The sequence below is a fragment of the Pithys albifrons genome, chromosome 10, assembly GCF_047495875.1.
Source record: "Pithys albifrons albifrons isolate INPA30051 chromosome 10, PitAlb_v1, whole genome shotgun sequence".
In the NCBI taxonomy this organism is placed as follows: Eukaryota; Metazoa; Chordata; class Aves; order Passeriformes; family Thamnophilidae; genus Pithys; species Pithys albifrons.
Genome location: NC_092467.1, coordinates 3,045,312 through 3,072,933, shown reverse-complemented (window position 1 = coordinate 3,072,933; position 27,622 = coordinate 3,045,312). Strand labels below are relative to the sequence as shown.

The following is a 27,622-nucleotide window of genomic DNA, read 5'->3' as shown; positions in this document are numbered from 1 at the left end:
GGGCTGTGCCCACTGCCCTGGGGAGCCTGGTCAGTGCCCACCACCCTCTGGGGGAAGAGCCTTGTCCTGAGATCCCACCTGACCCTGCCCTGACACAGCTCCAGCCATTCCCTGGGTGCTGTCCCTGCCCTGGCACAGCTCCAGCCATTCCCTGGGTGCTGTCCCTGCCCTGGCACAGCTCCAGCCATTCCCTGGGTGCTGTCCCTGCCCTGGCACAGCTCCAGCCATTCCCTGGGTGCTGTCCCTGCCCTGACACAGCTCCAGCCATTCCCTGGATGCTGTCCCTGCCCTGGCACAGCTCCAGCCATTCCCTGGGTGCTGTCCCTGCCCTGGCACAGCTCCAGCCATTCCCTGGGTGCTGTCCCTGCCCTGGTACAGCTCCAGCCATTCCCTGGGTGCTGTCCCTGCCCTGGCACAGCTCCAGCCATTCCCTGGGTGCTGTCCCTGCCCTGGCACAGCTCCAGCCATTCCCTGGGTGCTGTCCCTGCCCTGGCACAGCCCCAGCCATTCCCTGGGTGCTGTCCCTGCCCTGGCACAGCTCCAGCCATTCCCTGGGTCCTGTCCCTGCTCACACAGAGCAGAGATGGAGCTGCCCCTCCAGAGGAGATGCAGCCCCCAATGAGCTCTGGTCTCCTCATCTCCAGCTGAACAATCCAAGTGCCCTCAGCTGCTCTTCTATAGCCCCTCCAGATCCTTCACCACCTTTCCTGTATTGTGGCACCCAGAAGAGCACACAGCCCTTGATGAGAGGCCACACCACGTGTCATCTCCTCAGTCCCTTCCCTTTCTCAACATGCTGGATGGTAGGAGCACTCCTGGACTGGAATGTGGGATGAGAGCACTGCAAGGGGAGCCAGAAACCAGCCAGCAACATGGGAGGCTCTGCCAAGCTGGAGAACTCCAAGAAACTTCCTCTCTCCCTCTTCTTTTCCCCTCAGTTGGTTGGGGGGAGGAGGAACCCTTTTCACTCTGTCCTGGACAGTTGGCATTTTGCCAGCTCAACCCAGGACAGGGGCAGAGCAGACTTCCTTCCACCTTCCTATTTACCTTGTACCCAGGGGCCAGCAGCACCCAAGAGGTGCAAACACAAGCAGGGGAGACCCTGAGCAGATAAGAGGGGCTTGAACCCTCTTGGAGTAAGAATAAGGGGCACAGATGCTCAGGGCTGCAACCTGAGGGGTTGATCTTTCTAGCCTGGAAGAGGAATGGCTCAAGTAGAAGCTCAGGTGGTGACACGAGTGAGACCCTTGGCTTCCTCACCATGAAGGTGGTGAGGGTGGTCCATGGGAAAATAAAGAACCCACTTGACCAGCAAACTGAAGAACATCTTCACAAACAGACTTGCCCAATTTAATGAGAAAGACTTTAGACATCAGGATGCAACCAGAGACACTTCTGTTGGGAGCATCTGGGTCAGTGTCAGAACGAGAGTAACACTGGGACGTGTGCCAGGCTGACTGCAGGAGGAAGTGGGGAAGACTTTCCCTGGAAACCAGAAGTCATCTCCTGATCTGAGAGGGGAAATCCCCTGTGCAGACTCCTCCTACTTGGCTTCCTTACAGGCACTGATTCTTCTGGTCATGGAGTAAACTCCACGGTGAGAGTCAAACACTGTCATTGTGGCCCTCCTGAGCTTCCTGTTTGCTGACAAACACAAGGCATTTCAAGTTCACTTCCCTCGTACAGATTTGTGGTGCTGCTTCAGACCTTAAAACACACCCAACACAGCTACAACCTGAGTGAATAAACCACATCAGTAAGTTGGTGTCCCCACAATGCCCTTTGACTTACTACTCTAACTACCTGGTACCTGAAGAATTAGAATTTATTTGAAGAAGGCACCACTTGTAGCAAGATTACTAAACAAAAATATACGAAGAATTTCTTTAGAATGTCTGTCCTTCTTCTCCATAATCCAAAATAGAGAAGATATTAAATGTAGTTATTAAATATTCAGTTACAAGAGCACAGAAATTTTTAAAGCAATTCTAACACCAGCTGTAATCCAATTCATATCTTTGTGACAGAGCCAAGAGCAGTAAGAGTTATAATCAGAAACAGAGGTGAGACAAATAACACCTTCACTAGCAGTTTAAAAACACATTTTGTTAGGAAAGCATCCAATATTACTACACAGCATGAAGACAGTCTCAAATTTACCACTACCTTGCAAAAACTACCAGAGGGGTAAGAGGAACTTATGTGGGTCTGCACAACTCCTCAGCTACCAAGAGAGTGACAAGCAGACATTGTGACACCGTATTAAAAATGTATCTACAGGGGTCTTGTTTGGTACTTCTTTCCTTCTTACTATCCCAGCCCTGACTTCAAGGCTGTTCCCTCCCACTGCACAGCTTCCCCAAGGATCTAAAAAGAGGCAAAAATCAAACAAAAATTCAATTGCTACCACCAGCATGTGTTTTGGCCTAAACAAAGGGCCCATCTTGTTCCCTTATTCCAAAACCCAGAAGAATTTTCCACTCTTCAATGGTGATAAAGTAACAACCTCTTGGTTGTTACTAAGCATGAGAAGAAGTGCACAGCTGTGCAGAAAGCCCCTATCTGATCAAAGTGGTAATCTGTCAAAAATCTCCCTGAAAGGCAATCTGAGGTGCCAATAGATGGGATTAGTTGTGAGAAAAGATCCATGTGACTGCTGAGTGCTGTTCCTTTGGGCAGACTCCACACTCCAAGTCCTGAAACTCCCTGTGGATTGACAACGCACTGTCACAAGGCAATGACCATGAACAAGGACCAGGAGAGGCTTCCAACCCCCAAAACTGCTTGTTCTTGATGCAGGAAGATTACTGGATTACCTTCAGGAGTGTTAGTAATAGAAACCACAGGTATATTCCACTTCCTGGCACCAGCACTCATCATGCAGCTCCAGAGATAGCTATCTGTCCAAAAAACTGACAAAGCATGGGTAAGGGCTTAGGATGAGCCTGTTTTGTTAAGGCAACACCCCAAGAGCAGAGCAGCTGCTTTGAACAGCCAGTAATCACTCCTTGAATAACCCACGTCAGGCTTTGGAAGCTCTGCCCAACCACTGCCCACTCAACGTGAACAGACACATCCTAACAAGGATGGAGATGTTGGTTTGCAGGTGCAAGCCTGGAAAAAGTGCGTGAGGAGCCTTCCAAAGCACCACTGCTGAAAGAGTGTATTCATGGGTGAAGTGGCAGTGGCACCAGGGGAAAAGCTGAGTGTGCCTCAGAGAAACCCGTTATGGAGATGAGCAATGGATGTGGAGGAGAGTCACCAACATCCTGCCTGCCAACACTTCCTGTGAGCTGAACCACAGCATTCTGGGCACCACAAAGGCCTGCACTGGGTGGGGGATACACCAAGGGGGATGTGCATCAAAGAAGCATCACAGAACTGTCTAAGTTGGAAAAGACCTCTGAGATGTTCGTGTCCAACTGAACCAGCACCACGTTCACCACTAACCACGTCCTCAAGTGCCACATCTACATGTTTTTTGAAGCACTTCCAGGGGTGAGGACTCCTCCACTGCCCTGCGCAGCCCCTTCCAGTGCCCAACCATTCTTTTCCATGGAGAAATTCCTCCTGCTGTCTCACCTGCCCCTGCCCTGGTCCAGCCTGAGGCCGTTCCCTCTCCTCCTCCTCCTGTTCCCTGGAGCAGAGCCCGACCAAAGAAGGTCCCCCCTGAGCCTCCTTTTCTCCAGGCTGAGCCCCCCAGTGCCCACGGGCTTTGCAAAGTAAATAAAGCTTTTAAATGATGAAGAAAAATAACTGAAGGGAAGCATCTGCTGCCCCTTTTCATTTATTTCAGCCCACTGAATACAAACTGACTTACTGCATAAGTCAAGTGATGAAAGCTCAGAGCTCTTTCCCTGCTTTGCAGCAGAAACAGGCAGGATTCTTAAAGCAGCTTTTTAGCTCCAATTCAGCTTCCAGCAAAATTAAGGGCATAAAATGGTAACATTTGAAATTAAATACCACAATCCCACAAGTTGCCCTCTGGGACAAATAGGGCAGATGCAAGGGGGAAGCAGCTGCAGCCAGAGCACACTGGGCAAAGAAGCCATGACAGGACTGAAGAATGGAGAAGACACCAAGGTACCCACCCTCCTCCATGGACATGCCCTGTACAGGACAAGAAAAACTGGGCCAAAGGTATTAATCCCAATCCAGCACGTTAGTAAATTCAAACCAAAAGGGCAAGTGACTCACAAGAAAGTGATGCTGTGAGTCAACTGCAAAAAAGTGAATTGAATTCACTAGTCCAGGAGACAGAAGCCCAGTGCTCTAACCCCTGGCCACGCCACCATCCCCCTCCCTTCTCCATGGCCATGCCCATTTCTGAGCCACCAGCACCACCCTGTTCCTTACAGCTGGTCTGCACCACGTTTCTGAGGGACACAGCTAGTTCTGAGCAAACCATCTCAGATACCACCCCAACACAGCCCACTGACCATGGTAACAACACTGAAGGTGTTATCAAGGCATCTGTTCTGTTTCTGGGATCCAGGGGACAATGGGACAATGTACTGTGCAGACTGAGGACCATACAGAGAAACATGAAATCATGGAATGGGCTGGGCTGGGAGGGACCTCAAAGCCCATCCAGTGCAACCCCTGCCATGGGCAGGGACACCTCCCACCAGCCCAGGCTGCTCCAAGCCCTGTCCAACCTGGCCTTGCACACTCCCAGGGATGGGGCAGCCACAACCACGTTCACATCCACAAGGTATCTTCCAGCTACTGGTATTTCATGGAATCATAGTAAGGTTGATGCCATCTGAAGGAAAACCAGAGTGTATTTGTGGTACTCTCATGGCACTGAGTCATAGAGCCATGGAATGGTTTGGGGTGGAAGGCTCCTCAAAGCCCATCCAGTGCCACCCCTGCCATGGGCAGGGACACCTCCCACCAGCCCAGGTTGCTCCAAGCCCTGTCCAACCTGGCCTGGGACACTTCCAGGGATGGGGCAGCCACAGCTTCTCTGGGCACCCTGTGCCAGGGCCTGCCCACCTCACAGGGAAGGATTTCTTCCTAATCTCTAATCTAAATCTGCCCTCCTCCAGCTTTATCACCCCATGCCCTGGTACAGCTCCAGTTCAGTGGATGGGCACCTCATCTCCAGAGCTGATTGCTCCATCACCAAACTAGGCATGAAAAGGGAAAAGATTTGGGAAACAACAGATGTTCTAAGAAAAGCAAGCCCTGAAAAAGGCATCTCAGTCTTATCTTCCAGTAACTGAGCAAAAAAAAGCTAAACCATATTAAATCTTGGTTTGAGAATGATGCAGATGTTTTTACCCAAATGCCCTGGAAATACAGTGCACAAAGTCTGAATACCTGTGGTGGAAAAAAAACTGCCAGAGGGCACCCAGATGATTATTAAAAAATTGTTCAGCAAATCCAGTCCCAGAGAACTGTCTGCTTTTCTTTCAGTGATTATGATATTCTTAGAAAACTGCTGGAAGCACCAAAAATTATAAAAATAAACTGAGCAATAACACAGGTACGAGAAATCTCCTCCCCTGCGTTTCCCAAATGCGCCTCGGGATGAAGCAAGGAAATTTGGAACTAATCACTTCCCCATCCAGGGTTGTCTAATTAATTCAGAGGCATTAAAGGCTCTCAGCAGCCCTGCAAGGCACACAGGGAGATACTCACTGATGAAGCAACTTGAGTGAACTTTGAGTAAGTGACTTGTTTAAGATTCATCCAGACTCACAGGCAGCTAAGACTACCCAGTGTGTCTCCTGACTGCATGTTAAGACAGCCTATAAAACCTCCTGCCATCTCCCATCTGGAGCAATAAAGCTATAGTTTAATTTGAACAAAAAGGTTTGGGTTTTTTTACCCTTGCTGCAAGCAGCTAAAAATTCTGACAAGTCAGCTCAGAAATACAGGCTTGGCATATGAAAAATGGGAGGATCACATCACCTCAGCCCTTCCTGGGGGTGATAAAGCTGCATTTCCTGTTTGGGAAAATGCATTTAACTGATAAAATGTCAGTATTTGAGACAGTGAGGGATAGCAAGGGAAGATGAGACAAAAAGAATTAACTGGATATCCACATCCTTTCTGAGAAGAGACTATTCTTGCTGTAGAACAGACCAATGTCACGTTGTCAAATACCTACTCTGGTAAGATGTCCATGTGTTGAGATAAAAATGACTGAAGTGAAAATGAAACCTTGCAAATGTTCCTTCACTATACACACCATTTATCTCACTACAAATGAAATATGTACAGTATTTGTTCAATTCTTTCATCATCCTCAGAAAGCTCCCAGAAGCACATTTTAGAGTTGACAGTTCCAACATGCAACAATAAAACATTTACCCCCTACACAAAACTCCAGAGAAATTTCAAAGGAATTCTTCAGTGTTGGCTGCACAAGACCTTCTCATTCTGCTTATACTAAAAATGCACAGAAGGAATCAATGGCAATGAATTAATCAGCTCACATTAATCCATGGACTCTGTTCACTGCTTGACATGCCCCACACACAGAGTGTTCCCATCCAGATTCTGGGAGCGGGGCAGGAGAGGGAACAGGCAGGGGAGAAAGAGGAGGATGGAAAGGCTACTACAACACAACTGGATCTGTACCAAGTGTCTTCTTAATTAACCCCAAATCATGCAGAGTTTTATGAAATCACTGAAGAGATTAGCAGGGTCTGGCAGTTTCCCTTACTGTCATGTGAGGCCCTGGCACAGGTGCCCAGAGAAGCTGTGGCTGCCCCAGCCCTGGGAGTGTCCAAGGCCAGGGTGGACAGGGCTTGGAGCACCCTGGGCTGGTGGGAGGTGTCCCTGCCCATGGCAGGGGGTGGAATGGGATGGGTTTTAAGGTCCCTTCCAACCCAAACCATTCTGGGATTCTCTGAGGCTATAAAGTGACCCAAACCCACCACCAATCCATGGAGATCTGTTGGCTTCACTTCCCCTTTGCTGGTACAGAGCACCAGCGAATCCATGGAAGCTGCAGCTTCTCAGATTCTCAAAGAAATAAACTTCATAATCCTAATGCAATAAAACAAGCTAAAGGAAAAGAAGGAAGAAAGAGAATAAAATAATTTCTAAACTGATTCTAAAATTAAACCATCTCATTTCCTGCCTAAGCTTTGAGACACAAAGGTCACCGAGCATGGGCTGGGTATGGAACATGCAGGGGCAGATTCTGCCTTGGGTGAGCACCCACAGCCATGCCAGGCTTCTGGAGCAGCAGGAATTTCACACACCCTGGAGGCATCTTTCAGATGGCAATCTCCCCTCAGAGCCAACACCTTAATAAGGCATGGAATTCAAATGGGAACAGTTGGAACAGTTTAAGGTGCCAGTGAAAATGAATCCGAGAACCTCAGTATGGCTTGGGTTGGAAGGGACCTTAAAGCTCATCCCATTCCACTCCCTGCCATGGGCAGGGACACCTCCCACCAGCCCAGGCTGCTCCAAGCCCTGTCCAACCTGGCCTTGGACACTCGCAGGGAGGGGGCAGCCACAGCTTCTCTGGGCACCCTGTGCCAGTTCCTCATCACCCTCACAGGGAAGGGTTCTTTTCAAACATCAAATCTAAATCTCTCCTCTTTTGGTTTAAAAATGTTCCACCTTGCCCTTAAAACTTCAATCTATAAATTTAGAACCAAGAAGAAATTACTTTCCAGCCTAACCACTGTATGTTCATACAGGAAACAGAGGGTTTTTTAGTTTCTATAACCTGTCCTGTACCTCACATGCCTCAGTCATTCCCTTGAAAGGCAAAGGCAGCATTCCAAAGATGATGCTGAACTTGATGTGAGCTCTCCACACTTACATCACGGGACGTGGTCAAGTTCTTGCTGTTCTCCTCTCCTAGAAAAGCTCTGATGCTGTGCATGATGTTTTCCCTGCGCTGCTGCCGGAATTTCTTCTCCTCATCACACAGAGCCATGCTGAACCTGAGGTCCGTGGAAGAGCTGCTTTGCAAAGGAGACAGACTTTAACAAAGGGCAGAATCACAACCAGATTTCAAAATAGCACCATGGGAGAGGAGTGGAAGTAGCAGGAATTCCTTATTAGTTTTAATAAGATGAACTAAAATGGTGTTGTTTGTGCGACACAATTGCATCGCCTGATTCCATGGAAGGACAGATGCAAAGTTGTCCCAGTTCAGCAGGAGGGACCAGCTAACCCTGTGTGGGGGTGATCAAAGCTGTGTATTCTACCCCCTCTATTCATTCCCCAAGGTCAATGGGCCATTAGCAGCAGCTGCCCAGGGAGCCATTATCACCTTCACACCCAGCCTGAGGGGGGCGGAGCTGCTAATGGGCCATCAACAGCTCAACACCCCCTGGCTCCAGAGTTAATCACCCATTGTGTGAGTCCCCGCCCAGGGGGAGGGACTGAGTGCTCCCTGAGGGTACAGAAGTGGTGGGTAAGAAGACTTTGATAACTTCTCGTCGGATCCAGAGCAGCAGCAGGACCTGGACAGGAGGAGCCCACCACTCTCACCCAGACCACAGCCCTCGCCTGCACCAACAGGTTTTTCTTTTCCTTTTGCTCTGGACTTGGGGGAACCACAGGGGTCTCAGCACAAGGGCAAACAACCCCCCTTGGGTTTGTGCCCCAGGACACTGGGTTATACTGCTGGGGTTTGTGAGTTGAAAGCAATTTCCCTTGTGTGTCAGTGTTGTTATTGTAATATTATTATTAAATTTTAGCTCTGTCTTATAATCTCTCTCGTGGTGAGTTCATTTCCCCTGCTGGTTCACCTTTAAACCAGCACAAAAGTACAATAATGGCACGCTCTGTCTTTAATAAAGGCCCACTGTGCTCTTTAAGACATAAATTTTATACAGAGGTCATTAAAACAAGTAGTTAAAGTTCAGCAAGCTCACCACTCACATGCAATTATCAATTTACAGCACAAATTGTACTGGTGGGACACAGGAAAAACTCAGCCCTTTTCCCCAGTTGTGGTCTCAAAAATGCACAGGAGAACTTTAATGCTGTATTTAAATAAAGCTGCAGCTTCAGCTCCCACTTGATGTTGGGTACCAGTAGCACTTTTCCAGTGCTTTTTGAAAAACAGACAACAGTGGAATGGGTCCATTTAGGCTCAGACTTTAAAATTCTCCTTATGCAAAAAAAAAAATGGGATTAAGGAAAAAAAGGGGGAAAGGCTGCCTAGAAGCAACACTCCATGAAGATATTTATGATACTGTGAATCCATAATCTACAGGGATATCAGAACAGCAGCACAACTTCATCAGAGCCTTCAGTTTAACATATTCCAAAGCCTAAGAAGCAAGACACAGCCAAGCATCTTCTGTTTATTTAATGTCAGAGATAAGAAATACTTGCAATGTTCAAAGCCTGGAGGGTTTAGGGGTGGTCTCAAGGCCCACCCACATATGCATCTTTCCTAATAAAAATGATGAGCAGAATTATCCCTTGGGGGTGTTTGTCAGTCTCCAGAGTCATTAGGAAAGAGGTCAATGTTCATAGTGCTCAGTGCTGCTATTTATAGTTACAGACAAAAAATTACTCCTTAAATGCCTTGCTCTCAGAAATTAATTTTTAGACTTAAAAGATAATTTTCTGATTATGCCTCAGTGTGATTTTTGATCCTTCACCTGAGCAGGTGGGGAGAAAGACAGCTAAAGAAAGAAAAAAGGGAAAAATAAAGGTAGGCATCAGCTTAGCTTTGCAATCCTGGCCCTAAATCTTCACCTTTGCCTTGAGCACTGTGTGGTATTAACATTTAAACAGCCTTTAGGGATGAGCAGGCAAATATGCTGAAAGCACATGTGGGATGCAAAGTTCCCATAGAAGGTAAAACCATGAGGATAAAGATGAACCTGAGCTCTGGGGGGTTACTGGAGAGGAAGCCCTTGAGGAGGAAAGCACCCAACATAAACCAGGGGGAGAGATTCCTGCAGGATGGCCTCATTCCTGCAAAAAAAGAATCTGTAAAGGTCACACCTCCTTCTCCAAATGTGCAATGACAGAACTACAATGTGAAAATAAACCTGCTTTAAAACCTCCTCACTTTGACAGTACTTGGAATGTCTAGGCTGAAACAAGGAATTCCTGCTCTCAATCTAAAATGTTTTTTAAGAAAATCACACCAGGCACATGGTGGGATTCTTCAAATTGCCCTGTGCAGGGCCAGCAGATAAGACTCTGATGAGCCTGGTGGGTCCCTTCCAACTCTGCATATTCTAGGATTCTAGGAAAACTCTAATGAACAGATTAAAATAAAAAATACCTTTGCTGCTGATACATTTTCCACTTTTTTTTTCAATAGGAAATACTCACCATACTTCAAGAAACAATTCCAAAGTCATTTCTGTGACCTGAGTAAGAAATATTTAATTATGGTTACACCACTTACAGAGTTAAAAAAACCCCACAAATACATCTGGAACACAATCTATTACCATTAGAATATGGCTTTAAATTACTTTTTTAAAAGGGAGGATATATCTGACATACATGACTAAGTTTCTTTTCTACAGATTTTTTTTTTAAAGCATACAATGTGATTCCAAACTACACCACTAGCACTGAACACAGTGGAAAGTGTTGCTCAGGTGCTGACTTTCATTCATCAGATCCCAGTCTTGGCTTTCTTCCACTGCTAATCCCTGCCAGAGCTGTTCAGCTTTGGCCTGAAGGGATTTAATTCACTGCCTTGGGATCCTTTGTTTCTTCTGCAGCCACATCTACCTGCCACTCACTTGCAGTTCACTGAGCAAACCTCAGACTCAGCTCGTGCCTGAAGCCCAGCCTTGGGAGGGAACGACTGCTCTGTGCTCCACAGGAGTCACCAAGTGTCTTTCCACAGTCAAACACGCTTTAATTATTAATTAGATGGTTTCCAAGCTTCTGAAAGAGGCAGTGAGTGTCACTACACAATGATTTCACTTGCAAACCACACAGAACTACCTGGCCACAAGCTGTGCCTTGGTCTGCTCTGCCTTTCAACAGAGCACTTGAAGGGGCTGCCTGCAGGCCAAAGGTTAAAAAAATAATATTAAAGCACCAGCTGCATGTTAGGCACAACCCAAGAGGAGAAGGCAGCTGGAACTGAGAATGGAGAGGCATTTTCAGCTCCCTGAGCTCCCTCCTGTGCAGCAGCCTGGCAGGAGTGGAACAGACAGCATCTCACTCCACCCTCCTGCAGCTCTGAACTGCTTGTCCTGCTCATGGGTGGCCTGGGATCACCAGGAGCAGAGCTGGCACACCCCAGGCTGGGCATCTGCTTCACACAGGGCAGGGAAGGATCAGGAAGGGCAAAGCTGCCCACATCCCAGGGACCTGCCCAAGGGCCAGGAACAACCTGGCACTCCCCTCCTGAAATGGCAATTGCAAGTGAACAGGGAGGTGGGAGGAAGAAGAGGCAAAGGGGAGGCAAAGGGAGGGCATGAAGAAACATGGTGAAGAGTCACTTAGGAATCACTTCAAAGGCAGGGTAGCAATTACATCACCCTCACACCTGATATTACTAAGTTAGAAAGCACTTCAGGAACCACACAATGATCCAATGCTTCAAAAATATGTATGAAACAAACCCCTGGAGTGAAACATTCCAAGAGGGGACTATCACAGCATTTTCTATCCCTTATACAGGAATCTCAGGAACACACGTTACATATTCATTGTCTCCATTGGGCTCAACCTCACCCCACGTTCCCTTAGTCTTTGCTTATAAATTTTGGAGTGGCTTTGGCTTTTTTACACAGATTTTTTCACCTATGACCCTCTATCAAGCTTTGCTGAATGCTGATGGGAAGTTAAAGCTTCTGTGTAATGTGGCAAAGGCCTTGTATTAATGGAATGAGCTTTGGAAACTGTGTTTTCAGAATTTATTCCTCAGCTCTTTGTCACTACCTCACCTCGTGCCTGGCAGAACCAGGACATGCACTCAGCCCACAAGCTGCAAGTCCAAGAGTTGCTGAGGCACTCAGTTAAATAAATATGCAGAGAGTTCCAAAAAAATGCAGTGATTTTAAAAAGAAAAAAAGAAGGAGGTTATCAAAACTCCAACCACCCTAAGGCCACGCCAAATTAAATGCTAAACCTTTCCTATGGAACTCTCTGGTTTCCAACAAATAGGCATTTAACAAGTTTTTAAAGTTATGTCCCATGGGAAACAGGCAGTCACAAACCAAGACCTCTGAACACAGAATTAAACTCAGCTCAAAACAGAAATGGGGACAGTTTTTGGGATTGGAATTGCATGAGCTTTAGGGTTCCTTCCAACCCAAACCATTCTATGATTTCAATACATGCAGAATAAGCTCAATTGCAACACAGATTTAACAACCATTTGCAGGAGTTACTGTGCAGGCAGACAATTCCTTTCCAAGTGACTCCCTCTGGTTTGTACAGGTGTTTCAAGGGAATAATCCAATTACTGCACTGCTGAGTGTTACCCAGGGCTGGGTTACAACAAGTCACTCACAGAAAGTGAAACATGTAATAATAAAAGAATTCCTGACAGCTTTCTGGAAGCCACAGGCATCAGCAGGAGGCACAGTGCTGACCAGCAAACCCTGAGTAACCTCTTACACTAACTGAGACCACGAAACTGCATCAAGTGGGGAAGAAACTGGTTTAGCAAGAGAAAATTTCAAACTAGGCTTTCAAAGAGGGTTCTCTCAGCAGGGACACACCAAACAGTGGCACTGTATTGCTCAATTCTCCTCTCAGAGGGGCTGTAAGAAGATAAACACAGTGCCTTTAGGGTGACAGTGAATGCTGAGAAAACTTCACACCTTTCAGCTTCAGAGCAGGGCATGCAGAGAAAACCCCTCACCTGAGATCCCCCCACCCCCTGCCCCCAGATATTCAGCTATTTCCTGCCTGAAAGGATGCCACCCTTACCCATGGCCATTCTGGAACTCATAAATAGCTCTATGTTCAGAAAACACACACATACACAGTGCTGAGGTAGACAGATGGGATCAGAAACAGTCTTGGACTTCCTTCCATCCAGGAATGAACACTAAGTGTTTTTCTTCAACAAAAACATGGTACAGCCTGGTTCACACAACAGCTCAGCCACTCTTTCAAGAACCTCCCATCCTGTTCAGAGCTGCACCACCCAAGGCAAAGCCATGAATGTTCCAACTTACCTCATTGAAAGTTAACTGGACCTCCTTCTTCTCTCCCAGTTTCAGAGAGGATATGGGAAATGTGGATGTGCCAAGAGTCTCGTCCATAACGTAGTTGGCATCCATGAGAGTAACCTAGAAAAGACATCTGGGTATTCAGCTCTAGCTCAACAAATCCCTTATTAATTCCATACAGCCTGTGCCTAAAGTAAAAAGAAAAAAAATTATATGGAAAAGTAATGGGCTTAACCCAGCCCAGTCAGTGCCCAGTGCCAACAGACAGGTTCTGTAGAGCAGGATAAGCTCATGCCCAGGGCAGGTGGCACCTCCAAGGCACACAACTGCACCAGCACACCAGGACTGTGTACAGAGGGGGTTTCAGCTGAGCACCTTCTGGTCAGTGAATGTCACCACCTTTCCAAGCAGGGTGAAGAACTTCATGTTCTACATATAAACACACAGACACTTCACGTTCCCAGTTGGTAAAGCTTCCCTGTGGAGAACCTGACACAGTTTTCAGTGTGATAGACCAAAAATCAAAACCTTTCAGTGAAGACAGAATCCACATCACCCAGCCTTGTATGCACACAGCAAGATTTTCAGATAGAATCCACATCACCCAGCCCTGTATGCACAGAGCAAGATTTTCAGATGGAACCCAAACATCCCAGCCCTGTATGCCCAGACCAAAAATTTCAGATGGAACCCAAACATCCCAGCCCTGTATGCACAGAACAAAAATTTCAGATGGAACCCAAACATCCCATCCCTGTATGTACAGACCAAAAATTTCAGATGGAACCCAAACATCCCAGCCCTGTAGGCACAGACCAAAAATTTCAGATGGAACCCAAACATCCCAGCCCTGTAGGCACAGACCAAAAATTTCAGATGGAACCCAAACATCCCAGCCCTGTATGCCCAGACCAAGACTTTCAGATGGAACCCAAACATCCCAGCCCTGTATGCCCAGACCAAAAATTTCAGATGGAACCCAAACATCCCAGCCCTGTATGCCCAGACCAAAAATTTCAGATGGAACCCAAACATCCCAGCCCTGTATGTATAGGCCAAGATTTTCAGATGGAACCCAAACATCCCAGCCCTGTATGCACAGATCAAGATTGTTATAGCACTGATTTGGCAAAGGGTGCAGCATTCCAAATTACACAAGGCTTTTCTCTGTATCCAGCCAGACCTTCAAGTCTCTTCTCATCCCCTCCATGTCAGAGCATACACCTTCCAAAATGTAATAACATCGAAAGATCCACAGAACACCATTCCATGCTCTAATCCATGTGGATCTAGCAGTTGATTTCAGGCTGCCTTCCAAGTTCTCAAGGAAGACATGCAGAATTTCAATCATCATTTACACAGTCTCTATTAAATGAGTTCTTCAGACTTGTTTGACCTATGATTTTTTTCCCACTTTGTGGAATTATATCTTCTAAAATATCATACGTTTATGGCTTGGACTGCAGCTTATGGATAAAACAAAAGGAATCAAGATACAATCACTGGCTGTTGGCTACATCTGGGTTCAGTCTCTCCTCAGCTACAAAGAATCTTCTTCATCCCATGCCACAAGCAACCCTTTGAAATGCTGAACTTTATTTTAGGGCAGAACTTATTATTTTAATGGCATCTATGTCCTGGCAGAACTTTATTCTGCAATCTCTGAGCATTGTCTCCTAAAACCAACAGAAAAACTTCCCAGTGGGATTTCAAAGAGGTGTTCACACTTCAGAGGGAAAACTGCACTTGGGACAGAGTTAAAGATGTAGGTTAAAATAATCCATGGAGTCACAAGGATTGTGGAGTCTGTGGAAGTCTGGGAATTCACAAAGAGGTTTGGGGTTTTACAGGTTGGAATTCTGGCATTGCACTCCATGCAGAATCCAAAGGCTCTTGCCCACCTGTCAGCAGGTCCACAGTGAACCATTACTGGTATCACCTGCTCTTTGCTGGCCATTTTCATGGAATTTTATCTCACATGTCTCAGAAACCAGCAACAGCCTTCAGCTGTTGTGAAGGTGCATTTCACACTTCTACTTACAGTCCATCTTGCTGTGTTTGTGACTTCAGTAATTGTGTCCTTTCCAAACCCCTGAACCAAGTTTTGCACTCAACAAATTCAAACACTACTAGGGAATCCAGAGAACTTTATTTTAATTTAGAATCATAGAATCGATTGGGTTGGAAAAGACCTCCAAGATCATCGAGTCCAACCCTTGGTCCAACTCCAGTCCCTTTACCAGATCATGGCACTCAGTGCCACGGCCAAGCTCAGTTGAAAAACCTCCAGGGATGGGGAATCCACCCCCTCTCTGGGCAGCCCATTCCAATCCCTGAGCACTCTCTCTGCAAAGATTTTTCTGCTCTCCAACTTCAATTTCCCCTGGCAGAGCTTGAGCCCATCGTGCCCCCTTGTCCTATTGCTGAGTGCCTGGGAGAAGAGACCAACCCCCAGCTGGCCAGAACTTCCCTTCAGGCAGTTCCAGACAGTGCTGAGGTCACCTCTGAGCCTCCTCTTCTCCAGGCTGAACACCCCCAGCTCCCTCAGCCTCTCCCCACAGCACTTGTGCTCCAGTCCCTTCTCCAGCCTCGTTGCTCTTCTCTGGACTTGCTCCAGCACCTCAATCTCTTGCCTCAACTGAGGGGCCCAGAACTGAACACAACACTCAAGGTGTGGCCTCCCCAAGGCAGAGTCCAGGGGAAGGGTCACTGCCCTGGGCCTGCTGGCCACGCTACTTTGGATCCAGGCCAGGATCCCCTTGGCCTTCTTGGCCACCTGGGCACACTGGTGGCTCCTGTTGAGCTTCCTGTCCCTCAGTCCCCCCAGGTCCCTCTGCCTGGCTGCTCTCCAGCCACTCTGTGCCCAGCCTGGAGCGCTGCAGGGGTTGGGGTGGCCAAAGGGCAGGACCTGCACTTGGCCTTGTTGAACTCCATCCCATTGCAATCAGCCCATCTCTCCAGTCTCTCCAGATCCCTCTGCAGAGCCCTCCTGCCTTCCAGCAGCTCGACACTCCCTCCCAACTTGGTGTCATCAGCAAATTTGCTGCTGATGGACTCAATCCCCTCATCTAAATCATCACTAAAGATGTTAAACAGGACTGGACCCAACACAGACCCCTGGGGAACACCACTGGTGACCAGCTGGATGCAGCTCCATTCACCAGCACTCTCTGGGCCCGACCCTCCAGCCAGCTCCTGACCCAGCAGAGGGTACACCTGTCCAGGCCATGGGCTACCAGCTTTTCCAGGAGTATATTATGGGAGACAGTGTCAAAGGCCTTGCTGAAGTCCAGATAGTCACACCCACAGCCTTCCCCTCATCCACCAGGTGGGTCACCTGATGGTAAAAAGAGATCAGGTTGGTCAGACAGGACCTGCCCCTCCTAAATCCATGCTGGCTGGGTCTGATCCCTTGCCCACCCTGAAGGTGCTGTGTGATTGCACTCAGGATGAACTGCTCCATAACCCTGCCAGGCACCGAGGTCAGGCTGACAGGCCTGGAGTTGCCAGGATCCTGCTTGCAGCCCTTTTTGTGGATTGGGGTGACATTGTCCAACCTCCAATCATCTGGGACCTCCCCAGAGAGCCAGGACTGTTGGAAGATGATGGAGAGTGGTTTGGCAAGCTCTTCTGCAGCTCCCTCATCACCCTGGGATGGATCCCATCTGGTCCCATAGACTTGTTAGGATCCAGCTGGCTCAGTAAGTCAGTCACTATTTCCTCCTGGAATACAGGAGGGCTATTCAGCTCCCTCTCCCTGTCCACCAGGGGTTTATTCCTCATTGTGGGGTTTATTCCTCATTTTGGCATTTCATTCATCTTTTGAGGATCTTGAGAGCTGCTAATAGACAACATCATTAATTAGCCAACAGTAGCTCCTAGAAATCCTCCAAAAAAGCACAGGATCCACGAAGAGATGGGTAAAACTCATGGCCCATTTAGACTGAACTCCATGAGCTCGGCTCAGAAGACTGCACATGTCAGGGCCATCCCCTACAAAGAATGGAGCTAACAAAGGGCCAGAGAGAACCTTAAATGCTTGCCATGCCCACTTGTAAAATACTTACATGTAACACCCATCCTTTGTACACAGCTTGGAAAGGTGGAACACAGACTAAACAGTGGCTTAGCCAACAAGCCTGCACAAGGAGTGGTCCCCAAGACAGCACTGTGGGGGCTCCCAGCCCTTGGCTCCAGGCATGGAGGAGACAGCAGAACCAGACTTTTGATTTCTGTCTCCTCAGGGAGAAGCAAAAAATGGGCAGAGACTTGACTTTAGCCCTTCCTATCCCTGTCTGTAATAGTTGAATCAGTGTTGGAAGCAGGGAGTAGACACTTGATGGCTGATGTGAGGAACAGTATTACCCCTCAGGAGCAGCCCAAGAAGTGGTTCACAGACATATCTTACAATGACTCTCAAGGCTAATCCTTGAATCATTCCATTTGCACAACAGCTCTTGCTTGGCACCATGGCTAAAACAAAAAGGTGCCACCTGGAGACAACAGATGCCACACATGTCCAAGCTGCTGTTGGTTTTACCCTTCCATCCTCCCAGCTGCAGCCCAGCCCTGAGATTTACCTCAAGAACATTCTCCAGGTTGGGGTCCAGAATGAACTCGAAGGTCTCGTTCCACACAGGGTTCACGTCGTTGTTGAAGTGCTTCGTCCTCTTCCTGCAGTCGGGGGCGGTCGGGATGAACAGCTCCACGTAGGGGTCTGGAGTGTCAACTACACAGCAAAAGACATGCCCAGGTCAGGCAAAACTCAAGTTTGGGCTGTAGGAATTGTTGGTGCAATTATGGGAAACCACAGCTCATCTCCTGCTCTAGGACAGAAGAATGTGTGGAAGTGATATAAATATAAGGACAGGAACAACACAATGATAGCAACACCCTCCCAAAAAGCAGCAGACATTGGGCTTTATAAGTAAAGCCTTGAGCAAAGAGAATGGCACTGGGACCCAGTCAGGTTTATTGGGAACATACAAAGATCTCCAGGCAGTGGTAAAGGGTTTAAAACACTTCTCACTGGGACCCAGTCAGGTTTATTGGGAACATACAAAGATCTCCAGGCAGTGGTAAAGGGTTTAAAACACTTCTCCTCACTGGGACCCAGTCAGGTTTTTTGGGAACATACAAAGATCTCCAGGCAGTGGTAAAGGGTTTAAAACACTTCTCCTCGCTGGGACCCAGTCAGGTTTTTTGGGAACATATAACCATCTCCAGGCAGTGGTAAAGGGTTTAAAACACTTCTCCTCACTGGGACCCAGTCAGGTTTTTTGGGAACATATAAAGATCTCCAGGCAGTGGTAAAGGGTTTAAAACACTTCTCCTCACTGGGACCCTGTCAGGTTTTTTGGGAACATATAAAGATCTCCAGGCAGTGGTAAAGGGGTTTAAAAGCTTCTCCTCTTCCTCAGATTCGAGCTTGGAGGGTCCTGGAGGGGCTTTGGGGGTCCTGGGGGATCCCAGGGGGGATTTCGGGGCTCCTGGGGGGTCCTGGGGGATCCCAGGGGGGATTTGGGAGGTCCTGGGGGGGCTTGGGGGATCCCAGGGGGGATTTGGGGGGTCCGGGGGGGGGGGGTTGGGGGGTCTTGGGGGATCCCAGGGGGGTTGGGGGGTCCTGGGAGCGGTTTGGGGGGTCCTGGGGGATCCGGGGGGGATTTGGGGGGTCCTGAGAGCAGTTTGGGAGGTCCTGGGGGGTCCCAGGGGCTTTGGGGGGTCCCAACTCTGAGTAGAGTGAGCTGGGGGGAGGTTTGGGGGTCCCAGGGGGGTATTTGGGGGGTCCTGGGGGTGGTTTGGGGGTGTTTTGGGGGGTCTCAAGGCCCTTTTGGGGGTCCCAAAGTCAATTCTGGAGGTCCTGGGGGGGTTTGGGGGTTCCCGAGGCCGTTTTTGGGGGTTCCGAGGCCGATTCTGGGGTCCCAAGGTCATTTTAGGGCATCTCAAGGCTGATTTGGGGGGTCCCGAGGTCTATTCTGGGGGTCCTGGGGAGGTTTTGAGGGGTTTTGGGGGGTCCTGAGGCCCTTTTGGGGGTCCCAAAGTCAATTCTGGGGGTCCTGGGGGGGTTTGGGGGTTCCCGAGGCCGTTTTTGGGGGTCCCGAGGCCGATTCTGGGGGTCCCGAGGTCATTTTAGGGCGTCCCAAGGCTGATTTGGGGGGTCCCGAGGCCTATTCTGGGGGTCCTGGGGAGGTTTTGGGGGGTTTTGGGGGGTCCTGAGGCCATTTTGTGGGGTCCTGGGGGGGTTTGGGGGTCCCGAGGCCGATTCTGGGGTCCCAAGGTCATTTTAGGGCATCCCAAGGCTGATTTGGGGGGTCCCGAGGTCTATTCTGGGGGTCCTGGGGAGGTTTTGGGGGATTTTGGGGGGTCCTGAGGCCCTTTTGGGGGTCCCAAAGTCAATTCTGGGGGTCCTGGGGGGGTTTGGGGGTTCCCGAGGCCGTTTTTGGGGGTCCCGAGGCCGATTCTGGGGGTCCCAAGGTCATTTTAGGGCGTCCCAAGGCTGATTTGGGGGGTCCCGAGGTCTATTCTGGGGGTCCTGGGGAGGTTTTGGGGGGTTTTGAGGGGTCCTGGGGCCCTTTTGGGGGTCCCAAAGTCAATTCTGGGGGTCCTGGGGGGGTTTGGGGGTTCCCGAGGCCGTTTTTGGGGGTCCCGAGGCCGATTCTGGGGGTCCCAAGGTCATTTTAGGGCATCCCAAGCCTGATTTGGGGGGTCCCGAGGTCTATTCTGGGGGTCCTGGGGAGGTTTTGGGGGTGTTTTGGGGGGTCCCGAGGCCGTTTTTGGGGGTCCCGAGGCCGATTCTGGGGGTCCCAAGGTCATTTTAGGGAGTCCCAAGACTGATTTGGGGGGTCCCGAGGCCTATTCTGGGGGTCCTGGGGAGGTTTTGGGGGGTTTGGGCGGGTCCTGAGGCCATTTTGTGGGGTCCTGGGGGTGTTTTGGGGTCCCGAGGCCGATTCTGGGGATCCCAAGGTCATTTTAGGGCGTCCCAAGGCTGATTTGGGGGGTCCCAAGGTCTATTCTGGGGGTCCTGGGGAGGTTTTGGGGGGTTTGGGGGGGTCCTGAGGCCATTTTTGGGGGTCCCAAGGCCGATTCTGGGGTCCCAAGGTCATTTTAGGGTGTCCCAAGGCTGATTTGGGGGGTCCCGAGGTCTATTCTGGGGGTCCTGGGGAGGTTTTGGGGGGTTTTGGGGGGTCCTGAGGCCATTTTGTGGGGTCCTGGGGGTGTTTTGGGGGGTCCCGAGGCCATTTTTGGGGGTCCCGAGGCCGATTCTGGGGTCCCAAGGTCATTTTAGGGCGTCCCAAGGCTGATTTGGGGGGTCCCGAGGTCTATTCTGGGGGTCCTGGGGAGGTTTTGGGGGGTTTTGGGGGGTCCTGAGGCCATTTTGTGGGGTCCTGGGGGGGTTTGGGGGTCCCGAGGCCGATTCTGGGGGTTCCAAGGTCATTTTAGGGCGTCCCAAGGCTGATTTGGGGGGTCCCGAGGTCTATTCTGGGGGTCCTGGGGAGGTATTGGGGGGTTTTGGGGGGTCCTGAGGCCATTTTGTGGGGTCCTGGGGGGGTTTGGGGGTTCCCGAGGCTGATTCTAGGGGTCCTAAGGTCATTTTAGGGCGTCCCAAGGCTGATTTGGGGGGTCCCGAGGTCTATTCTGGGGGTCCTGGGGAGGTTTTGGGGCGTCCTGAGGCCATTTTGTGGGGTCCTGGGGGTGTTTTGGGGGGTCCCGAGGCCATTTTTGGGGGTCCTGAGGCCGATTCTGGGGCTCCCGGGGGTGTTTTGGGGACACAATTTCTTTGGCTTTTGTCACGGAGGCAAGTATTCCACAAAACAATGAAAACAAGCAGTTTGCCCCAGAGTTTTGGATGCTCTTTCACCTTGGCTGCTCTGTTAATGACAGAGGCAATCAGTCAGTCCCCAGCACTGCTACACACAGCGTGAGGAGAGCTGTCCAGACCTGAAACCACTGCAGCCACCACGGCTCTGGGGAGCTCACCACAGAACCAACACCTTATTTCCCAGGAGATTTGAATGGCAAGTGTGCAGAACACCAACTGGAAAATGAGATATGGCAACCACAGCTGAGCAGAAACATCAGTGGGACAGAAGAACACACTGGCACAACCCACCGGATGTGGCTAATAATAGTCACTCCTGGGAGCAAGGAATGCATTCCTGGCAGCCCAAAAAACCACCATCCAACAAGTTACAGCATGTGGATTTTTTCCTGTTTAATGAGGGTTTCTTTCTGTACAACTGGGTCAAGGCTCACAGGGTCCTTTACAGTAGATTTTCCTAAAACACTGCTCTGATTTCAAACCGAATCAACTGTCTCTTGGGAGCAAAAAATCCCAACCAAACAACCACAAAAAGGGCTTTTGAAACTGCTCAGGGAATTTGGAATGTGTACCCAGGCAAATTCTATTCAGTTTTATTCTAATTCAACTTCTTAAGGAGTTTTCCACTGTGCTCCTTACCTGTGGGGCTCAGCCAGTTGCTGGTGGTCACACAATGAACAAGCAGAGCTGGGATCAGAGTGGAAAAAGCCTTTCCATAGCAATATTTTTCAGCTCCCAAGGATCAGCCTCCAGTCATCTCTCCCTGGTAGGTGTTACAACCTGCCAATTTCTACATTATCTCTTTTCAATTACTCCACAAAGTTGTGCCAGAAAGAATGGAATCAAAGTCCCCCTGAAATTAACATCCACAAAGCCAGAAGTGACAAGGTCTCATCTGCAAAGTCTGGACATCAGGCATTGCTTTGGCAATAAACACACATTCTTACTCTGCCAAGAGCCTGAACTTGCCTACAAAAACATGTTTTTTTCACCAAAATCCCAATGCTGAACAGAGTTCTGGCCAAAACCTCAGTGACTCCCTCTCCATTCAGTTTTCATGTGATTATGTGATCAGCCTCATGTTACAAAAATCTAATTTTCTCTTACAAACAGCAAATGGTTTCCTCTCCATATTCAAAGCCCCAAAAGACATGGAAACCACAGACCTCTGGCACAGAGATGCCATCACCAACTTCCTATCAGGCTAAACCTGAGGCACAGAACAACTAAACTGAATAAAAATCAGTCTTGGTAGTTCAGCATTGCCAAGCCACTCCCACACTCCCATACCTTTATTTGCTTTTAACCCAAGGCAAAGATTTTATCATCTGCCCTTTCATGCTTGAAAGTTTATTTTGAGCTATTTTCAGTTAAGAAAATGAAAATCTATTCTTTTGTAACTTCCTTCTTCGGATGAAGAGAAGACTGCAGGCTGTGATTAAGATACTGCTATAAGCTATGCTCTATTAATCAAAATCTTAATCCCTATTATTGGATGGGGACCAAAATCCAGTTACCAGCAACCTGGCAAGCAACACAGAAGTGTTCACTTAATGTATTTCAAAACATCAAAGTTATCAAAGACAGTGTGTACCCTTTTGCATGGATGTTTTTATTCCTGCTTGCCCTTTTGCTAATTGATTTTTTCAGGTAATGTTAAAAATCTCATCTGAAAATATAAGTAAAAACAGGTTGAGAACTGTTGTTATCACAGAATCCCAGAGTGTGCTGGGTTGGAAGGGACATGCAGTGCCACCCCCTGCCATGGGCAGGGACACCTCCCACCAGCACAGGATGCTCCAAGCCCTGTCCAGCCTGGCCTTGAACACTCCCAGGGATGGGGCAGCCACAGCTTCTCTGGGCACCTGTGCCAGGGCCTGCCCACCTTCCCAGCCAGGAATTCCTTCCCAATATCCCATCTCACCCTGCCCTCTGGCAGTGGGAAGCCATTCCCCTTGTTCTATCCCTCCAGGCACTTGTCCCACGTCCCTCTCCAGCTCTCTTACATTGCCAGACACTAGAATGCTGTTATCTATATTTTGATTTTCAAAGGAAGCATCTTTATAGGTCTAAAGCTGATATTCTGCTGATATATTCACTTTATCTGACAATTATCTGTATCTGGACTCGATGATCTTAAAGGTTTTTTCCAACTTAACAACTCTCTGTAGAGACAACCCTGCCAGGGAACTGCTCTTGTGTTCCAGCTCAGTGCTGGAGACAGAACCACAGACCAAAGAGCAGCAACATGTAAGGATTTGTACTTGTTCCTGAGGCAAATGAAGTTCCTGCACACTCAGCTCTGCTCCAGCCTCATCCTTGCACAAGTGCTCTCCTGGGACTTCTCTGCCACAGCATCCCAAGCTCAGGGTACATTTGGAAGGTTCTCCATTGTCCACAGCACCTTCACCAGACAGTGACTCCATGGGTTGATCCCATATCCCTCTTTTCCTGGCACTCTTTGGCTATTTACAGGAAGTGCCTCCACGTGGGACTGCTGAGGAATAAAACAACCCGAATTACCAATTCAGTATCTCAACCCTCCCCTGCACACTGAAAGATCCAAGTAAGAGCTCCAGCACTGATGGCAACGAGGGTCCCTCTTTAAGGGTAATTAACAAAACAGGACCAGGGAAGTGTTCCTTCCCCTGGACTCTGCCTTGGTGAGGCCACACCTTGAGTGTTGTGTTCAGTTCTGGGCCCCTCAGTTCAGAAAGGATATTGAGGGGCTGGAGCGGGTCCAGAGAAGAGCAACGAGGCTGGAGAAGGGACTGGATGTGGCACTGAGTGTCCTCTTAAACACCTCCAGGGACAGAGAATCCAACATGTCTTGATCCAACCCTACTGTGATCACCAGCCCAGGGCACTCTGTGCCCTGGGCTGGTGATCACAGTGGGGTTGGATCAAGGGTTGGTGATCTCAGAGATCTCTTCCAACCCAACTGAGAAGAGAAGAGCACGGCTGGAGAAGGGACTGGAGCACAAGTGCTGTGGGGAGAGGCTGAGGGAGCTGGGGGTGTTCAGCCTGGAGAAGAGGAGGCTCAGAGGTGACCTCAGCACTGTCTGGAACTGCCTGAAGGGAAGTTGTGGCCAGGTGGGGGTTGGTCTCTTCTCCCAGGCACTCAGCAATAGGACAAGGGGGCATGATGGGCTCAAGCTCTGCCAGGGGAAATTGAAGTTGGAGAGCAGAAAAAAATTCTTTGCAGAGAGAGTGCTCAGGGATTGGAATGGGCTGCCCAGAGAGGGGGTGGATTCCCCATCCCTGGAGGTTTTTCAGCTGAGCTTGGCCGTGGCACTGAGTGCCATGATCTGGTAAAGGGACTGGAGTTGGACCAAGGGTTGGACTCGATGATCTTGGAGGTCTTTTCCAACCCAATCCATTCTATGATTCTGTGATTCTATGATTCTATTCCTAATAATGCCAATTTACAGCACCCAGGGGCAGGACACAGATATCCAGCAACCAAAGCAGAGGCAGCATCTCAACTGCTATTTTTAAACACTATTTTAAAACACACTGAGAGGTAGAAAGCAAAGATTCAGTGACTCCTCCCCATTTATCTCCTGGTTAAGTAATTGCTATAGGATTCTCTCTTTATGTTACATTATGAATCATGAAGTGAAACACACAATGGACAGTAATTAGGGTCAAACATTCTTGCATTAAAAAAATGAGTAATGGTTTAACAATCTATTAAAGAAACCCATAAAAGGTCCTGCAATGATTGGAAACCATTTGATCTCATGATTAATTTGATGAGATGACTGTCAGCAGGACCTTGTAATAATATAAATAATATTTCAGAGGTATAATTTAAGTTTCAGTCATTTCAATTATTTCAACAGTATAACAGACAAAGAAACCATAGAAAGCCTGTTCAAATAAAAAATACCAAGGATGAAGCCACTACCATCATACATTAAAATGTATCACATTTCTCCACCAAAAATCCAAAGAAATGCAAAGTTCCTGAAGCAGCCCATGATCTGTTTTGCTGCAAAAATTCCACAACATAAGGATTTGACTTTTTTCCACTTGAGCACACCACAAACACTTGTGATTGGAATGATATATCAGCTCTAATTTCAGTTAATATACGCCCCACCACTATAGAAAGTTCATCTGGATCCAGATTTTTGGGCCCACGATCTCCAAGGACCACCTTTATGCAATTATGGGACTATTCCAGCAAGTCCATGGCAGAATTTCCATACAGAACTGTGGTAGTTTGCTTGACTGGAGTATTTTGCCTTCTGGTTAACCATTATTGTGGCTAATATATGGCAATATATTGTATATTGGTATGCATTATTGCACATTACCAGTTACCATATACACACACCAACACAATATACCAATTATGCATAATAATATTATATATAATGTAATAACCATTCATTTATCCACCACTAAGTGCAATCCCATTCATAAAACATTACTAGGTCCCAAATGACCATCTTGGTCTATTTTCCACCTTTTTTTTTGGCTTGCTGCCCTACAGTACAACTGAGCAGCCTGGCTGAGGCCAAGCTAATAATGGGAATTGCTGCATGACCTCCCTCTCCTCCAAAGAGGAGGAAGGTAAAAAACAACTGAATTTCTCTTCAAACAGTGAATTTTGTGGGGCTCACTGGGCAATACAGATATTGCAAGCAGTGGCTTGGCAATACAAGCTGGTCATGAATTTTAAAATCATGGGGTTTGCCAGTTTAATGTGACTTTCCAATTTTACAAAAGGGAATTCTCATCAATAATTGCCAACTACCAATAATTAACATTTCTCAAAAACATATTAGCAAATACATGACTTATTAGATTTGGCTTACACCCTTGCCCTGTTCCACCCCAGTGAAAGGAGAGACTAACAAGGGGCTAATAAAGATGCCTCTGGTGTTCAGGAGAACACAGGCACTAGTAATTGATGGATTAATTCAGTAGCAGATGGGAAAGAAGGAATGGAAAAGGCAGAGCCCACCCACAGCAGGGGCCAGGAGCATCCCCCCAGTCATAGGGAGCAAATCCAGAGTCTGGCAGGGATACAGATGGCAGGAGATGGGCCAGAAGGCCACAGCAACCTGAAATACCCAGGAGCGCACCCAGAGATGGCCAGGCAGGAGGGCATGGGTTACTTGCTGCCCATCTCACAGGTGTGCCAGGGAATGCCAAGCTCTGGCCTTTTGGGATGTTGCCAAGGGGATGATGCAGGGGGAGATTTCACGAGCGGAAGGTGACTCTGAGTGAAGTGAGGCAGCTCCAAAGCAGCAGCAATGCTATGAGAAATCCTGGGATTAGGAAATACATGCATTCAAAATTATTAGTGCCTTATGTTACAGGGCTTTTCATCTCCAGCACTACTCCAATGAAGCAAAGAACTGAACACTCAGCACAGGCACTGCACCAGCATCTCATTTACTGGTGTGGGACATCACTGGTTCCACAAAACAAGTCATCTGGATGCTGCACAGGGTCCAACCAGAGCTGCACAAGTGCCAAGATCAATATAATCTTCCCTTCTCTAGGTTAGTTGCAGACAGACAGTGAAAAGTGACTGAGATGTTAAGCTTGCAATAGCCCAGGGGTTTGGGGTCTTTTAATTAATTGAAATGTCGAGTTCTCAGTGTTAACCCTGTGAAACATCTCCCTCCACCACCAAATTCATGAGCAGGAGAGAAGGCAGCCTGGCCCAGCTCCAGCTGTGGGGCCACAGCAATGCCAGACCTGGACAGGGACAATTTGGTCTACAGTAAGTTCAGGCATATCAGCACATTCCTGGTAAATTACTCCAAACCCATGATATGACTTCCAGTCCAGATCTGTGTTAGCTGATGGAGTACAGATTATTCCCAGCCTGGCACAAAGTCTGCTAATCCAAATTTACACTGGCAATGTTCTCTGAAGCCACAGAACAAGCCTACACTGGACCTGTGTTTGGTATCACAACGTTTTAGAGGTTTTGGACCTCTACCAGGAGCCCTAGAGCTTGACTTAATATATTGCTGAAGTGCAGCCTCAGGGCTTGGAAGGAGAAGAGGCTCTTCCCTCAACTTTTAATTCCAACAGTTGTCAGGAACATTTTAGAAGCCTGGAGGTGTCCTAAGTGGAGCAGAACCAGAGGTAAGTATAGGCTCAGGCTGCTGCACAGATGTCACATCTCTGTAAAACCATCATCATGGCCACTGCAAAAAGCTCCCAACCGAAGTGACACCTGGGAGTTGTTCCTGCCCAACCCCAAGGCTCAGTGAGGGTAACACAGGACTGAGGAAGGATTGGGAAGCACTTGGTCAGAACTGCATTGCACACATCAGTGCCAACAGAGTCACGAAGGCACAGGGGTGGTTGTGCAGCTCAGTTCTCTGTGCAGCCAAGCCTGGCACAACCCAGCACTTAGCACACATTCCCTGCATTTCAACCATCCTGTAACACTGCTGGCTGGGTACTCTGGTAAAGCCTGTCCCTAAAAACTGTGCTCTACAAAAGGGTTCCTTTCTGTGGCACAAACAGGAGGAAGGTTGTTGATTTTTACTCTCAGAAACACAGAAGTGAACACTCCTTACTTGTAAGAACTTTTCCTTGGTACAGGCTGACAAGGGTTGTGGTTGGAATCCTGGCAAATGCAAGGCAGTAACCAGAGGACAGAATGGTTAAAGTTGGAAAAGACCTTCAAGATTGAGTCCAACCCTTAACACAGAACCACGACGACGTTCACCAC

General features: G+C 48.4%; 1 protein-coding gene across 3 annotated transcripts in view; it reads right to left on the bottom strand.

Annotated features, from left to right (window-relative positions):
• Nucleotides 1–27,622, bottom strand: part of PLA2G4A (phospholipase A2 group IVA) — an 87,193-nt gene that overhangs the window by 30,164 nt on the left and 29,407 nt on the right. For all 3 annotated transcript variants that reach the window (XM_071565325.1, XM_071565327.1, XM_071565326.1), the window contains 4 exons: nucleotides 17,675–17,823; nucleotides 13,101–13,214; nucleotides 10,279–10,316; nucleotides 7,793–7,934 (listed from right to left, as the gene is read on the bottom strand). In XM_071565325.1, the coding sequence (XP_071421426.1) occupies nucleotides 7,793–7,934; nucleotides 10,279–10,316; nucleotides 13,101–13,214; nucleotides 17,675–17,823 (443 nt within the window). The remainder of the gene's footprint in view (nucleotides 1–7,792; nucleotides 7,935–10,278; nucleotides 10,317–13,100; nucleotides 13,215–17,674; nucleotides 17,824–27,622) is intronic.